Genomic DNA, 16,108 nt, shown 5'->3' on the forward strand with positions numbered 1-16,108 from the left:
CTAATAGGTCCATAGACACAAGTCCATAAAATTTAAATTTGTATATAGAAAGTCCATATTCAATTCTTTTTTTTTTTCTTTTGAAGAAAAATGATAGTTGATCTATTAGATATAAAATTGAATTTTATGTCTAATGGAATCTGAAATTTTAACTTTATATTTAGTAGATACGTGTTTTTTTTAAAGAAAAAATATATATGTCCAATAGGTTAATGGCTTATTGGATACAAAATTGAAAATTTTAGTTCACGTAACTATTTAATTTTTAAAAATTAAACTAGAGATTTATTAGACACAAAATTAAAATTTTAAAAATTTATTCATTATTTTTAAAGTTTAAAAACCTAATAGACATAAAATTAAAAATTTGGAGGGATTTTAAAAAATAGGAAAATAGGAAAAAATATTTATTAGCAAAATTTAATTATTTCCTCCTTCTCCATCTTCCAGTTTCTCATTCTTCTGACTTCTCCTTCTTGTTCTCCTCCTCCTTCTTCTTCTTTTTTATTTATAATTTAGTTGCTAATTCAAAAATGTTAACTAAAATTACAATGATATACAATGGAAGGCCAAATTATAGAAGTGATAATAGTTTTTGATAGTTGTTCTAATTTCAAAATAGTAATTAGAATGATAATCATAGACAATGGAAAACCAATGATAGACAATGATAGTTTTAGATACAGATAGACTACTATCAATTGTCTATCAATAGATAATCATTTTGTTGTTGCTAGTTGTTGGTAGTCTTTTTGCTTTTAGATAGTTTATGATAACACTAGATATTTATTGAAATTTTTGTTGTTTATAGAGAGTTGTGATAGACATTGTTATCAATGTTTATCACAAATAGATGTTGATAGAAGTTTATTGCATCTATCAGTTATAGAAACTGATATAAGTCTATCAGTGATAGAATCCGATAGAGATTTATCATGATAGAGACGGATAAAAGTTTAACAGTGTATATTAGTGATAAAAATTAATAAAAGTTTATCACTGATACCGATAGAAATCGATACAAGTCATCGTTGATAGAGAGGTTAATAGTTTATCACTATCTATCTATTTTTTTTTGTTATTTCTATAAATAGTTTGATAGTTTCTTTATCTATAAAAATTTTTCATTTTAAAACTCTATTAAATACTTATTAAAATTTATGTGTCTATTAAAAAAAATTAAAAATTTACATGTTTATTAGACACAAAATTGGAGTGATAGAATTTATTAGATAATTTCGAAAGGTGGAACTAGATAGACACAACTTTTCTTTTTAAGGTAAACTTGTAATTAAAAAGAGAGAGAGAAAAAAAAGAATATTTAGTCTCATGAATTTTCAAACTAGGAGAGAGGATGTGAGTTTAAAGATATTTAAAAGCATAAGCATAAGCATATTGGATTCTTGAGCAGAGCTACTCTGTTGTCAAACAAACCCATAATGGCATCTCCACTTTACACCAATTCCATTTTTCTTCTCTCTTTTTGCTTTTCTCTTTCCCATTTCCTCCGCTGAACTTTAGACAAGCTTTCTTCTCTGTGTTTCCATGGAAGTTTCACCCGGTGAGTACAATTTTCCTTTTCTTTTGTATCCATCTCTTCTCTTTCGCCTACCCTTTTTGTTCTTCTTTGCTACTCGATGCTCATTCAATTCATCGTAGACGACGAAACGAATATTTTACTTTATTCTTTCATTTTGCTGTACTTCCGCTTAAATTAATTTAATCTGTGAAATTTTCAATACGAGTTCCGTAGTTTGTTGTGCGTTTTGAAATTGAATTAATTTGCTCATCCTTTGCGTCTATTCTCTGTTAATCGTGCCGATTGACGGTGCAACCTAGGGATTCACTTTAATCTTCAATAGCCCTGTTGAATTATTGCTTTGAATTTGCGTTAAGTTAATCTTTGAATTTCGAAGCCTCGAACTGAAATTGTATACCAGGGTTGGATTGATTACTAGAAATTTGGAAAGATGGCGATTTACAAGCGATGTTTTTTCAACCAAAAGTTGTGTAGTCTAGAATTTGGAGGAAAATATTGTGTCTGAGGCTTTTGGGAAAGGATGGATTGCTGGAAATTGGGTTTTCTTGTCAGAATGTATTGATATAATCCTACTACTTTACTAGTTGGAAGAAACTTTGAAGCATATCCGAAGTACTTTTCAATGCTTCGAGTGGGTGGGAAGTAAATGATAGTCATAAAAAAGGACAATACTTTATAAATGCTTGCATATATAGCATTTCTTTTCCATTTTCATAGACAAGCAACAACAAATATTGCAACTTGTATTGTTCTTATTCCTTATGATGCTTGGTTCCTTGTTTATTAATTACCCTTAGAAATAAGGGGGTTTGTAGATAGTTTATAGTCGTAAGGGTATTTTAGTATTTAACTTTACCCATTTTAGTATTTAACTTTACCCTAGGTTTATTTCTCCTTTTATTTTAGGGTTTGCTTGAGCCTATAAATATGACTTTTGTTGTAACTTTTAGTGTGTGTTAAAAATAATAAAAGAGACTTTCTACCGTGGTTTTTTCTCCCTGTACTAGAGTTTTCCACGTATACTTTGTGTTCTCTATCTCTATATTTTAATATGGTATCGGATCATGGTGACGAAACCATAACTGTCGTTGGCGAAAACCAATTGGTGCAAGACAACTTCAGGTCTGGTTCCGCCACCACCGACGATGGACGACGCCGTCGCCGCCACCAAGACCGCCGCCACCGCAAGTGTCGTCCAAGCTGCGGTAGATCGATACCTCCAATCCTTGCATATTGGTTCGACAACCGCCGCTGCAATTCCTCCATGGAAGCCCTAGCACTGCCAACCCTAGTGTCACCTGCCCTAGTGCCACCTACCCAAGCATCGCCAATACCGTGGGTATTCCTATTGCCGACAGCCGAAGGACTCTCCTTGAAGCAGATGAATCATCCTCCTACCACGACGAACAGCATCCAGCCACAGCTGCCAGCTGTGCTGCCAACTTCTTTCCCCACCTGCCACCGGCAAGCTTCCCTCAACATGTGTCGCCTAGCCATGAAAATCCAGGTTCGGTGGGTCTGTCTCCGGTAGTGTTTCAACAACAGTTGGCTAACCTTCAGGCAAGTTTTCAACAACAGATTTCCGCCCTCGGGGCAGCCTTTGGCGCTTCCACAAACTTCCAATCGAGTCCAGTAAATTCTGATATCTCTTCCGGTCTACCGATGTATCTAGAGAATCTGGTAACCCCTTTCCCTACTTTGGCTACTGCAAACTATTTGTTTGGATCTATGTGAAATTCCACAGGGCTCATTGCTAGAGAAAAGTTGATTGGCCAGAATTATTTCTCTTGGTCTCAGTCCATTAAAATGGTCCTTGAGGGACGTCACAAGTTTAGGTATCTAACTGGTGAGATACCAAGACCTAAGCCAGGGGATCCTCAAGAGCGCATTTGGAAAGGAGAAGACTCCCTGCTTCGATCATTGTTGATTAATAGTATGGAACCTCAGATAGGAAAACCATTATTGTATGCTGCGACTGCTCGGGATATCTGGGATGTAGCTGAGAAATTATACTTTAAGAGGCCAAATGCGTCTCGTTTGTGCACTCTGTGTAAATAGGTTCACGCGTGCAAATAGGAAACGATGAATGTTACTTCCTACTTTAACAAGTTGTCCCTAATCTGGCTGGAGATGGATTTGTGTCGTGAAATTGTCTGGGATTGTCTTTGTAGAGGTGTCCAGTATTTGAAAATTGAGGAAATTGAGCGCGTTTATGATTTTTTTGCTGGTCTAAACTCCAAGTTTGACGTAGTGCGAGGCCGTATACTGGGAGAGACCTATACCCTCTCTTATGGAAGTGTGGTTTGAGGTTCGTCTAGAAGAAAACAGATCTAGTGCTATGAACAACACTACTGTATCTACTCCTGATTCTGCTGCTTTCAGTGCAAAATTATCTGGTTCTAATGGTGACAAGCCAAATGGAAAACAGACTCCTGTTTGTAAACATTGTAAGAAACCTTGGCATACAAAGGATTAGTGCTGGAAATTACATGGTCGACTAACGAATGGCAGACGTTGTCCTTTGAATGACAAACCCAGTCCTGGCCGGGCTCTTGTAAGTGAATCTGCGAGTGCTACCTCCAGTCACAATCTCAGGTGTATTGCCAGAGTGACCCTGGTGCTGTTGGGACCGTTGGAGCTCTTGCTTAATCAGGTACTTCTCAATCCTTAAGTCTCCTTGGTGTAAATGGTAAGAAACCATGGATACTTGATTCAGGGGCTACAGATCATTTGACTGGATCATCTGATAATTCTCTTTCATATCTTTCGAGTGCTGGTAATGAATAGATTTAGATTGCAGATGGGTCATTTGCTCCTATTGCGGGTAAAGGTCATATTTCTCCTTTTGATGGTTTAACTTTACAGAATATACTGCATGTACCCAAAATATCTTACAATTTACTATTTATTAGTAAGATAACTAAAAATATGAATTTTCAAGTTGCCTTCTCTCCGGATAATGTTTTCTTTCAAGACTTGAGCTCGGGGTAGACGATTGGCATTGCCCAACACAATAGGGGACTCTGTTTCCTTAATGATGATGCTTCCTTTAGGAATTGTTATAAAACTAGTTTGTTGTCTTCTTATTTTTTAACTTTAGAAAAAGATTGTATGTTGTGGCATTTTCGCCTTGGTCACCTAAAGTTCCAATATGTGAAATATTTATTTCCTCATTTATTCAATAAAGTTGATGTCTCTTCTCTATCTGGTGATGTGTGCATTCGTGCAAAATAGCATAGGATCACCTTTCCGTTTCAACCCTATAAACCTTCTCAGCCCTTCACCCTTATTCATAGTGATGTCTAGGGTCCCTCGAGTATTACCACATCGTTGGGGAAACGTTGGTTTGTGATCTTTATTGATGATCATACCCGTCTTACATGGGTTTTTCTCCTCACTGATAAATCTGAGATTTCATCGATATTTCAACAATTTTACACTACTGTTGAGACTTAGTTCAACACCAAAATTGCTATTCTTCGTATTGATAATGGCCGTGAGTTCCTTAGTAATATCCTTCGTGAGTTTCTGTTTTCTAAAGGCATTGTCCACCGAAGCTCATGTGCCTATATCCCTCAACAAAATGGGGTGGCTAAAAGGAAAAATCGTCACCTCTTCGAGGTTGCACGGTCTCTCATGTTGTCTACTTCACTTCCATCTCACTTATGGGGGGATGCAGTTTTGATTGCAGCGCATCTTATTAATCGAATGCCTTCTCGTGTCCTCCAACTCCAAACCACTCTTGAATGCCTCAAAGAGTCATATCCTACCACGCGGCTTATTCCTGATGTCCCTCTCCGAGTCTTTGGGTGCATTGCCTTTGTCCATAATCATGACCCTAACCAAACTAAGTTTACCTTTTGTGCTCAGAAATGTGTCTTTGTTGGGTATCCTCTTCACTAACGAAGTTATAAATGTTTCCACTAGTCTTCCCGAAAATACTTCATCTCCATGGATGTAACGCTCCTTGAGGATAAGTCTTTCTTCTCCGTTAATCCTTTTCAGGGGGAGAGTACTAGTGAAGAGACTAACTGGTTCGCATTTTCAGTCCCTACTGACCTTCCTGAACTCCTTCCTCAACCCATCCTGAGTGCCCATGACATTGTTTTACCCACTAAACAAGTTCCTTGGATATCTTATCACAAGTAGAATCTCAGAAAGGAAATGGCGTCTCTTACTGCTCCGCCAGCTCCAATCCATGAATCTGAAACAACACAAGCTCAAGGTACTACTGGCCCTTATTATACTAACTTGTGTGTTGAGGATGATATTGTTGATTTGGCTGAGAATGACAGGAATGATATGTTAGTTCCAAAGAATAATAGGGTTGCAAGCAGTGATGAGATTTCGACAGAAACACAAGAGGGTGAGATTCTTCATCAGGCTGGAAAATGTAATCAAAATCCCATTATAGATGAGGAATCATACAAACCAGAGGATTATGATATCTCTCTTGACATGCCCATTGCATTGAGAAAGGGCACCAGATTCTACACCAAGTACCCCATGTATAGCTGTATGTCTTACAGTAATCTGTCTTATGAGTTCAGGGCATTCACTGCCAGCCTTGATACAGTAACAATACCGAAAAACATATATATGGCTATGAAAATTCCTCAGTGGAAGACTACTCTCATGGAGGAAATGAGAGCTCTCGAAAAGAATAATAAATGGGACCTTGTTGCTCTTCCTAAAGGGCATAAAACAATTGGGTGCAAGTGGGTGTTCACTCTGAAGTATAAATCAGATGGAACTCTAGATAGGTACAAGGCCAGACTTGTAACAAAAGGGTTTACTCTAACTTATGGGATAGATTATTTTGAGACTTTCTCCCCTATAGCGAAGTTAAACACGGTTCGGGTCCTTCTATGTTACGGTTAATAAAGACTGGTCTCTCCATTAACTTGATGTGAAAAATGCATTTTTGAATGGTGAATTAGAAGAAGAGGTGTTATTGAGCCCCTAAGTTTTGAAGCTTAGTTTTACCATCAGGTTTATAAACTCAGGAAGTCTTTGTATGGTTTGAAATAGTCCCCGAGAGCGTGTTTGACAGGTTTACCATCTTTGTTAAGTCTCAAGGTTTCACTTAGGGACACTTTGATCACACGTTATTTTCAAAAAGATTAGTATATGGGAAAATTTTTGTTCTAATTGTGTATGTTGATGATATTGTTTTGTCAAGAGATGATGCACTAGGATCACACCATGCTGAAAAAGAATGGCTGATGAGTTTGAGATCGAAGATCGAGGGAATCTAAAGAATTTCCTTGGAATGGATGTGGCAAGATCAAGGGAAGGGATCTCTGTCTCACAACGAAAATACGCTCTTGACCTGTTAAAACAAACAGGTATGACGGGATGTAGACCTGCTGACATTCCTATTGAATTCAATGCGAAACTAGGAGATTCTGTTGACAAAGTTCCTGTTGATAAAGAGAGGTATCAACGTTTAGTGGGAAAGTTGATTTACTTATCTCACACTAGACCAAGTATTTCCTATGCTATCGGTGTTGTTAGTTAGTTTATGCAGGCGCTCTACGAAGAACATGTGAAAGCTGTGAATCGGATTCTAAGATATTTGAAAAGCTCACCAGGTAAAGGTCTGATGTTCAGAAAGACAAACAGGAAATGCATTGAGGTCTATACTCTGATTGGGCAGGATCAATTATTGACAGAAAGTCTACCTCTGGATATTGTACTTTTGTGTGGGGTAACCTAGTTACTTGGAGGAGTAAGAAGTAAAGTGTTGTTGTTAGAAGCAGTGTTGAAGCTGAATATAGTGCTATGAGTTTGGGAATCTGTGAAGAAATCTGATTGAAGAAAGTTTTGTGTGATCTACACCAAGACAGTGTTCTACCTATGAAGCTCTATTGTGATAATAAAGCGACTATAACCATAGCCAATAATCCTGTACAACATGATAGAATGAAACATGTGGAGATTGACAGACACTTAAGAGAAACTGGACGATGGCAGTATCTGTATTCCGTATATTCCATCTAGTCAACATGTTGTTGATGTTCTCACCAAAGGGTTACTCAGGCAAAATTTTGACTCATGTGTTAGCAAGTTGGGTCTGATTGACGTCTACGCCCCAACTTGAGGGGGAGTGTTGGAAATAAAAGGCTTTGTTGATAGTTTATAGCCCAAGGGTATTTTAGTATTTTACTTTACCCTAGGTTTATTTCCTTTTTTATTTTAGGGCTTGCTAAAGCCTATAAATATGACTTCTATTGTAACTTTCAGTGTGTGTTAAAAATAATAAAAGAGACTTTCTACCATGATTTTTTCTCCCTATACTAAGGTTTTCCACATAAACCTTGTGGTCTCTATCTCTATATTTTAATAATTACTAATCAACCAAAAAACTTGAAAATTTGTAGAGTGTCCAACAAGTGACCATCTATATTAATTGAGGAGAAAATGACATTATAAGAGTTCAAGCATAGAACTTTTTGCTCTGATATTATATTAAATCACTAATCAACTTTAAAACTTAAGCGGATAGATTATGTTAAATTTAATTATATCGATACTTTAACGATCCTTAAATGCATATTTCTATTCTCAAGTCTTTCGTTGGCTGCTTGACAACTTCTGGAATTGCTATTTTGCTCCTAGGATACACTGATATTGTTTTCATTTGACTTGTCAGGCACGCTTTGATTTTCTGTATCTTTTATTCTAAAGGAATATATCATTCTTGCCCTCATGTCCAAAGTTGGAAGCATATTTTTCTGCTGCAGTTCATCAAATAAATATAACAGATTGGATGCAAAGCTGGGAAGAAAAATGGTTGAAGTCAAAAGAAATTTAGCTGGACATGACAATTTCAAGTCATTAAATGGCATAATTTTGAGATTTCCTCAATTCAAGGAGGTATTACAAAACATCAGGGGTGTATTTGAACAGTATGGTGAGCTTTATTTCAGCTGTATCACTCTTTCTGAGATTCTCTTGTTCAAGGTTTTCTCACATTCCCTCACTATCTCTCCCACAGATGAAGATTCAAATGGAAGCATCGATCGTGAAGAACTCAAGAAATGCTTACAACAGCTACAAATGCATATGACCGAGGACGAAGTCGAGGATCTTTTCTACTCTTGTGACATTGATGGAAGTGCCGGAATACAATTCAACGAGTTTATCGTCCTCCTATGTCTCATTTATCTTCTCAAAGACGAGCATTCGCCCACTGTATGTACACACGAACTATTATCCTCCCCCCCCACCCCACACACACAGACACACCCACATTTCATTCTGTTAGCCATAACCATCCTGGAGTTTTGTTACAGAAATCAAAGCTGGGTTCACCTCAACTTGAAGCAACTTTTGACACAATCATCCAAGCTTTCATATTTCTAGATAAAAATGGCGATGGCAAGCTCAACAGGAAAGAAATGGTCAAGGCTTTGAATGAGGCTTCTCCATACGAGAGATCCCCTGCACGCATTACAAAGACTAGATTCAGTATTTCTCCCTTCATTAAAGATACTCCATATTCGTTTCTGTTTTTGTTTTTACAAATCATTCTTGAAAGTTAAAACTATCTGGTCAAACAATGTGTCTAATACATTACTCATTTGAGCTAGAAAAGTAGATTACTAGATTGACACATTAAATTTTTTTCTACTTAAACCGTTTTACTTTCAACTTTGATTCATTTTGGTCTCCTATTTTTAACTTTGATTCATTTTGGTCTCCGAACTTTTATAAATTAACAATTTTGGTCTCTTTACTTTCATTTTTAAGGGACTAAAATGGTGATTTCTTAAAAGTATAAAGATCAAAATTGACGTTTTGAAAGTATGTGGATCAAAATAGTCAAAGTTAAATGTATAGAAACAAAAATCAAAAGTACAGGGATTGTAGTAGTATTTAAACTTTGGTTTTATATTGATTTCCAACTTTTTCTTGATGAATGCAGAAGAAATGGACTGGAACAACAGTGGGAAGGTGAATTTCAGGGAGTTTCTATTTGGTTTCATTAACTGGGTTGGAATCGACACGGATGAAGACCTCTCTCTTAAATAAAGTCGAAACAGGAAAGAAGACTTCAAGGCAATCGTATAGAAATGAAGACAATGGCTTGAAAAATAAGGTCAGATGGATACGATATTCAAAACTGAACGACTTGCCTAGTGATTATAGTGACATACTAATCACTATTGTTTGTTTATTTCATTTGCTGAATTGTAATATTCGGACGATCTTGTGAATTAGATTACATAATGTTATTCTATTGTCATTATTGTATGATGTTAGACACGAAAACAACTCAATTCTTCGAGACGATGGTATGCGTGAGAGATCTAACCATCTGATTTTTACGACGTATGTCTCTCACCCATAGAACTTATTTTAGTTTAAGTTCTTTTGATCATATTTAAAATTATCTATAAACTAATTTATATTGTGAAGGAATAGTAATTTAAATGTGTTTGGGCAAAAGTGGTGTTAAGGTGGGAGGATCATTTGGGAAAGTAGAGGAGTAACCGATTCCGAATTAACGATTTGGAGAATACTAGGCCGTGTTCTCACCAACTTAACTAAAGCACCTTTTGAAGTAAGATTTGACGTTTATTATATACATACTTCAATCTAAATCAATGAGTGGCTTTGATGGATTTAAGTGAGTTTTTCGATTTTTTTTTTTTGCATCTCTATAGAAAAGTTGTATGTTGCACTACTGTAAAATGTCATAAAATAACTTAAAAAGTTTTAATTTTTAAAAATTGTCAAATAGATTCATAAACTTTTTATTTTAAAGTTACATGTCATACTCGAATCTCCTACTTCTAAACTGCTGTATTAAAAAAAATGGAAAATATTAGTTTAGACCATTAAATCTTCAATATATCAATTAAAATTTTTAACTTTTGTTAGTGTATTAATTTATATTATATTTTAAAATTCGTTAAAAAAATATGTATTATGAACTATTAAAATTGATGTATAGATGAATTTTTTTAAAAAAATAATTAATTTAAATTGATTTGCTTATAAAATTTTTTTGTTTAATTTTTTTAAATAAACTTCTAAAATTTTAATTTTAAATTTCGTAGAAGTATTGGTTATAAATTGATAATGTTCTTTAAAAGAAGAATATATCAATATAAAAGATCAAGAAGCAAAATTGTTTTTTGTTTTAATTTTGAAAAACAAGTTGAAAGAATTCTCAGTGCGCTCATAAGCGAGTCACGCGCTCAGACGCTCAGAGGGCGTGGACTACACGTCAAGATCAGTCAAAGCTAAGGGCCACGTGGCAATCCCATCGGCGCCAGATCTGGCGTGGAAAATATCCTAACATGGTCCGTGCAAATCGACTCGCTTCGCTAAGCTCGTCTTTATCCATTTTTCTTCCTTTTCCAAATTCAATCTTTCGATTTTTCTTCCCATTTTCCTCAGCGTTATGATCCTCTTCATCACACGACGTTATTAAATCAAACTTTTATGGAAATTTATTAGGGTTTTTATATTCGAGAAATCGAAAGTGGAAACGGCCACCATTGAATCACTTTAATTGTTCTTGTTCTTGGAAGCATATTGTTCTTAAGTTGCTAGAGTTGAAAGCTAATGGAAGTTCGATTGAAATGTTGGTTTCTGTTCGATTTTTACACTTCTGCTGTTTAAGTTTTTGTGGGTACAGTTGATGCTCACTGTAGCGGAAAAGTGAAGTTTGCGGTTGTATTTAGTATAGATTCGTAGATTCAAAAAGGCACTCGTTCGATTGTCTGAACTTCTCACCGGCGAAAACGGGGGTTTGTTTTATATTCTGTCGTTTTCTTTGTTGCTTGAAGCATTCATTGTATCGATCTTATTTCGGTTCGTCGTTGACAAGGTGTTTATATTAGCGACTAGAAAAGTAGTGGCTGCATTGGATATTGAAGTTATTTTGTAGGAAATGGCATGTGAAGCTATACGACTGTGGACATTTAATGGATTAGTGGCTGCATTTCTTGACCTTGGTATAGCTTTTTTATTATTATGTGCCTCGACTCTTGTTTTCTTTACATCCAAATTCCTTGCACTGTTTGGATTATGTTTGCCTTGCCCTTGTGATGGGCTATTTGGAAACCTTAGTAGTGATCACTGCTTCCAAAAGTTACTAGTGGATCGTTCGTCCAGAAAAATATCTTCAGTCCTAGATTCGACTAGGAAAAAGTTCCCATTAGATTCCGTGTGGGATGAGCCAAAATGTTGTTTTAAGTCAGTGTTGGTGCACGAGAGGAATGTCAAGGAGGCTCATGTTGAATTGGAAGGTGAAGCATCAGGTTGTTCCTCTTTTAAAAGCAGGTCACCACAAGGTATGGTTTATGGAGACTTTCCCAGTGTCAACAAATTGCGACGTGGAGGTGGTCTGGATGTCAGGAAGGTCATATCAGCATCTCTGAACAACATTTCACAGTCGGATGTGGAACTGGAAGACCTTTCTCATTCTCCTTCAAGCTTCAGTGGATTTGGGGATAACAATACTGAGGATGGCTTCTTTTCTGTTGATTCTGGAGGTGATAAAATTTAATATATACCATTTGTCATTCTTTCCCTGTCAGATCAACTTAAAATGCCATGATCATTTATGTTGCCTTTCCGTGCCAGTTACGAGCTTATTAGGACGACAAATGGCTGACAACTATGTCTCTGGAACTTCGTTTTTATTGTAGTATAGTATTTATCCTAGGACTCTTAACTGTTGGGGGATTGATTGGAAAATTGGGTTTTTAGAAGTTATAGAATTGTACTTAATGGAAACCAGATTATATTTTGAATATGAATTTTGGGGGTTGAGATCATACATTTTGATATTTCAGATGATTTACTTTTTGACAAGTCTGATACATCTAATTTTCAAGTGAATGTCTTGAATAGTGCAGTAAAAGTTTTCTTCATTTGGTCATGCTCATCACTCTATTCCTTATTTTACTGTACCATTATTTTCTAACGGAAGTTTTGAGTTTCCTTGTGAGAGAAATTTTGCATTTTCTTCTTAATTTTCATGGTGATAACTGCAATCTGGGTGTTCTACTTAAATTGTAGATGAAAGGGAGGCTTCATTAGACAACAGCGACCAATATAAAGTATTTCCCAATCTTGAACTAGATGATTCTTATGATGAGAAAATATGTGCAGAGATGTATGAAGCATCTGTTGAAGAGGCTGGGAACAGGTGCAGAGGGGAGTTATGTTTGGATGGTAATGAGAGTGATACAATCAAACTATTGGAGCAAGCACTTGAAGAAGAGCAGACAGCGCGTGCTACCCTGTACCTGGAGCTCGAGAAAGAGAGAAGTGCTGCTGCCACCGCTGCTGATGAGGCCATGGCTATGATATTGCGTCTACAGGAAGAGAAGGCATCAATAGAAATGGATGCTAGGCAATACCAGAGGATGATAGAGGAGAAGACTGCTTATGATGCTGAGGAAATGAGTATTCTTAAAGAAATTCTAGTGAGGAGAGAGCGGGAAATGCATTTCTTAGAGAAGGAAGTTGAAGCTTTTCGGAAAAGTTTCTTTGATGACGATGGAGCGGGTGTTGATATGCTTGACTCGGAATTTACACCTGCAAGGACCCCTTGTTCCCCTTATCCAACTGAAGATCCATCACATATGCTTCAATGCATTAATAGATCCCCTAGAGACGAGAAAGGTGCCAATTACAAAATACATTCTTTGCAATATGGGATACCATCAGTGGAGTCGCGGAACTTAACTTTCGAGTTTGGGGAGGAGTCGCCATTGATTCCAGTGGATGAAGTTGCTGGTGCTGCAAAAGCTAGGGGCATGTTGTTGCACCAAGTTGCTGATAACTTCAAGAGCAGTGAAGAGATTGACTATGAGTTGCAAGGAAAGGGCATGATAGAGGATGAGAAGTTATACATTGTACCAGGAGAAGTAAATGAACTGGATCCATATCTGCAAAGCAACGAGTCAAATGGTTTAGGTAAGGTTGAGAAATGCACGGAAGTTATTGCAGATGAACAAGAAAAAGTTGACGAAGTTTCATATGACAAATTGGCATTGACTAAAACAATTCTTCCTTGTCTTGAGTACAATTTGGAAAAGAATGGTGACCATCAAAAGATGCGGACAAGAGATATTGACTCTGTGAACACTACAGATCCCCATCCTCATGATATTCATGTCGTTGAAGATGAAGCTAGAATTTTAAATGAAGCAATTGCTAATGCAAGTGAAGAACCATCGGTTAATGGTACCTCGAGTATTCCAGTTAAATGTGACAGTCCATCCTTCATCTTGTTGCAGAGTGAACTAGAAATCATGAGAACCAGCTCAGATGCCACTAGTAGATTCCCACCAATGGCTCGTTCTCGAAGCAATTCCTTGCGTTCTGAATTGCGTAGAAATTCAATGTCTGCTGTTGATTATGAAAGGTCAAAAATTGGCAATGAAGTTGAGTGGCTCAGAGGAAGGCTAAAAATTGTTCAAGAGGGAAGAGAAAAACTCAAGTTCTCTGTGGAGCACAAAGAGAAGGAGAACAATCAGTTGCAACTTTTAGAAAACATAACAAATCACCTTCGTGAAATCCAACTGATAGATCCTGGAAAGATAGCTCTGCAGGCTCCATTGCCTCCATCCTCAAAGGTACATCAACCAATCTTCAGTTAATTAATTATATACCATATGCATAAGATCTATACCCACTAATATATTGTTAAACAAATTTAACAGCTCAGTGACATTGTAGAATGAAAATCTTTTTTCTCCATTCATCTTATTGCAAGGAAAACATAAATGCTCTGCATTTCTGAAATTCTGCCTGCCTTTTTAATCATCGTGGAGCCATTCTTGACATCAAATACACATTTTCCTTATCGACATTGTTGATGATCTGGTGGCTCTGTTTTCAGGATGTGTCAAAGAAACGTTGCTGGCGAAGCTCATCCTTGAGCGTTCACAGAAGCAGCTAGCTAGTTTGAAACCCCCACCTAGAAGAAACAATAAGAATAAAACGAAACACCATAGCATATCACACGATACAGCATCCTCCGGGTTAGAAATTCTAGTCCTTTTTCCCCACTGCCATACAAGACTATAAGTCATCTGTAAATTAGGAATAACTTGACATGTTATGTCTTATAGTTTGACAGATAATACCTTCTGTACATTCTTTAAAAAAGGTTTGATGCGGCTGATAGAATGTAGTTGCCATATTTATAACTGTTAAATGCATGAGAATGAGATGGTAAGATGCTTTTGGTTATTCATCTAAGATTTTGTAGAAGTAGCAGCCATATTTGGTCAATTCAAATAACTTTTTCGATGCCCAGGCATCAAAATTGAACTGAACCATGCTAAAATAGAGTTGGGAGGTTCATATTTTATGAGCTTCATTGGGTTTTCCTTCAATATAATATTGTGATATCTGATTTTTTCCCCCCAAAGTAGGACACGGAAAGGTAGAGTTCCTCGAGAATTTCTTCATATAGGTCTGTTTCACTTTCAATGTTTTTCCTTTTATGTTGCTGTGGCAATAGGTAATTGCTTTGTTGTTTTTCTTTTTTTCCTTTTCTTTTTTCTTTTGGTTTTTTTTTTTTTTTGCTCTTACATTTAAAAAGATTATTCATGTTTGAATTATATAAAATTTTGAAATTTAATGATCTTTTGAGGACTAAATGTGCATTTTCTTTTTCCAAGTGCTTTTAATTTATGATATTGAATGTGAAGAATATTGACATTGAGGCTAAACGTAACAATCAATCGTAATATGATGTCAAAGCAGTAAATATGGCCTAAATTCAACTCAAACTAGTCTTTGAAACTGAAATTCTGGTTTTAATTGATAAATCTAGACTAACTTAAATGTTACGTCCATTAATTTAATAAAATAAAAGAACTATATAATAACAAAAATTGAAATTACTAGTCAATATTGTTCTTTTGTTTGAGGGAGTTCACTTTGGAGATTATAACAGATTATAATGTCCAAACTTGTGTTTTTTTAACAACAATTTTCAACTTTGATTTATGTATCCGTTTTAGAGCATGTGTGATAAAAGCACGTCACTTCATTTAACATTGATATATCTTATCAGAAAAACGTATGCTAAGGGTATATCATTGATATGTTCTTACAAATTTGTCGAGAAAAGAGAGAATTGAAATGGATTCAATCTCAATCAAACTCGTACTAGCGGTTATTTAGACTAGGGTGCACGGGTTGGGTTGTGGTGTATTTTTGGACCAACTCGAATTTAGTTGGCAATCCAAATTATCCAAATATATCCAATAATTAAAATCTCATAAAACTAAATTCTTATCTATCAAATATTTATAATATCTATTATAAACATGGTACAAAAGCAAATATTTTTAAATTTTGGTTCGGTTGGGTCAACCCAACTTATTTTAAGATTAACGAGAGAAATAACAAAATAAGTTGAAATTAGAGCAAAAAAAACTTTCTGAATTATTAATTTAATTCTATCAAATCTTACTTATAATTTGAATTTTAACTACGTAGATTTCATTAGTATTAAAATGAAAAAAATAAAACATACATAATATATAAAAATTATTTAACTCAATTATTACAATCATGTTTACC

General features: G+C 35.8%; 2 protein-coding genes and 1 long non-coding RNA gene across 7 annotated transcripts; all 3 read left to right on the plus strand.

Moving 5' to 3' along the window:
- Positions 1-1,323: 1,323 nt before the first annotated feature.
- On the plus strand, positions 1,324-9,817 carry LOC120081409 (Calcium-binding EF-hand family protein). Of its 4 annotated transcripts, none has more exons than XM_039036277.2 (5): positions 1,324-1,561; positions 8,287-8,456; positions 8,541-8,737; positions 8,839-9,013; positions 9,471-9,817. In XM_039036277.2, the coding sequence occupies exons 2-5, from the start codon at positions 8,333-8,335 to the stop codon at positions 9,575-9,577; spliced, it is 603 nt and encodes a 200-aa protein (XP_038892205.2). In that variant the 5' UTR covers positions 1,324-1,561; positions 8,287-8,332; the 3' UTR covers positions 9,578-9,817. The 4 variants fall into 4 exon arrangements, with proteins under 4 accessions (XP_038892205.2, XP_038892189.2, XP_038892198.2 ...); XM_039036261.2 differs by having other exon boundaries at positions 1,349-1,561; positions 8,196-8,456; XM_039036270.2 differs by having other exon boundaries at positions 1,349-1,561; positions 8,231-8,456.
- On the plus strand, positions 4,038-4,497 carry LOC150038163 (uncharacterized). The gene is made up of 2 exons (XR_016530508.1): positions 4,038-4,171; positions 4,334-4,497. It is a non-coding gene; the product is annotated as an uncharacterized LOC150038163 (long non-coding RNA).
- An 833-nt stretch (positions 9,818-10,650) lies between the features above and the next one.
- LOC120082482 (zein-binding protein (Protein of unknown function, DUF593)) lies at positions 10,651-14,768 on the plus strand. Of its 2 annotated transcripts, none has more exons than XM_039037672.2 (3): positions 10,651-12,051; positions 12,581-14,145; positions 14,412-14,768. In XM_039037672.2, exons 1-3 carry the CDS (start codon positions 11,448-11,450, stop codon positions 14,469-14,471), a joined length of 2,229 nt encoding a protein of 742 aa, XP_038893600.2. In that variant the 5' UTR covers positions 10,651-11,447; the 3' UTR covers positions 14,472-14,768. The 2 variants fall into 2 exon arrangements, with proteins under 2 accessions (XP_038893600.2, XP_038893608.2); XM_039037680.2 differs by having other exon boundaries at positions 12,674-14,145.
- The last annotated feature ends 1,340 nt before the right edge of the window (positions 14,769-16,108 follow it).

This window comes from Benincasa hispida, chromosome 1, assembly GCF_027475165.1.
Source record: "Benincasa hispida cultivar pf3 chromosome 1, pf3_genome.v1.1, whole genome shotgun sequence".
In the NCBI taxonomy this organism is placed as follows: domain Eukaryota; kingdom Viridiplantae; phylum Streptophyta; class Magnoliopsida; order Cucurbitales; family Cucurbitaceae; genus Benincasa; species Benincasa hispida.

Excerpts from the sequence above, each read along its gene's own strand:
- LOC120081409 (XM_039036253.2), top strand. Across the intron at positions 8,457-8,540 it reads GGGTGTATTTGAACAGTATG|ATGAAGATTCAAATGGAAGC; the intron begins GTGAGCTTTATT and ends TCTCTCCCACAG. Across the intron at positions 8,738-8,838 it reads AAGACGAGCATTCGCCCACT|AAATCAAAGCTGGGTTCACC; the intron begins GTATGTACACAC and ends GTTTTGTTACAG.
- LOC120082482 (XM_039037672.2), top strand. The coding sequence starts at position 11,448 with ATGGCATGTGAAGCTATACGACTGTGGACATTTAATGGATTAGTGGCT. Across the intron at positions 12,052-12,580 it reads CTTTTCTGTTGATTCTGGAG|ATGAAAGGGAGGCTTCATTA; the intron begins GTGATAAAATTT and ends CTTAAATTGTAG. Across the intron at positions 14,146-14,411 it reads CATTGCCTCCATCCTCAAAG|GATGTGTCAAAGAAACGTTG; the intron begins GTACATCAACCA and ends CTCTGTTTTCAG.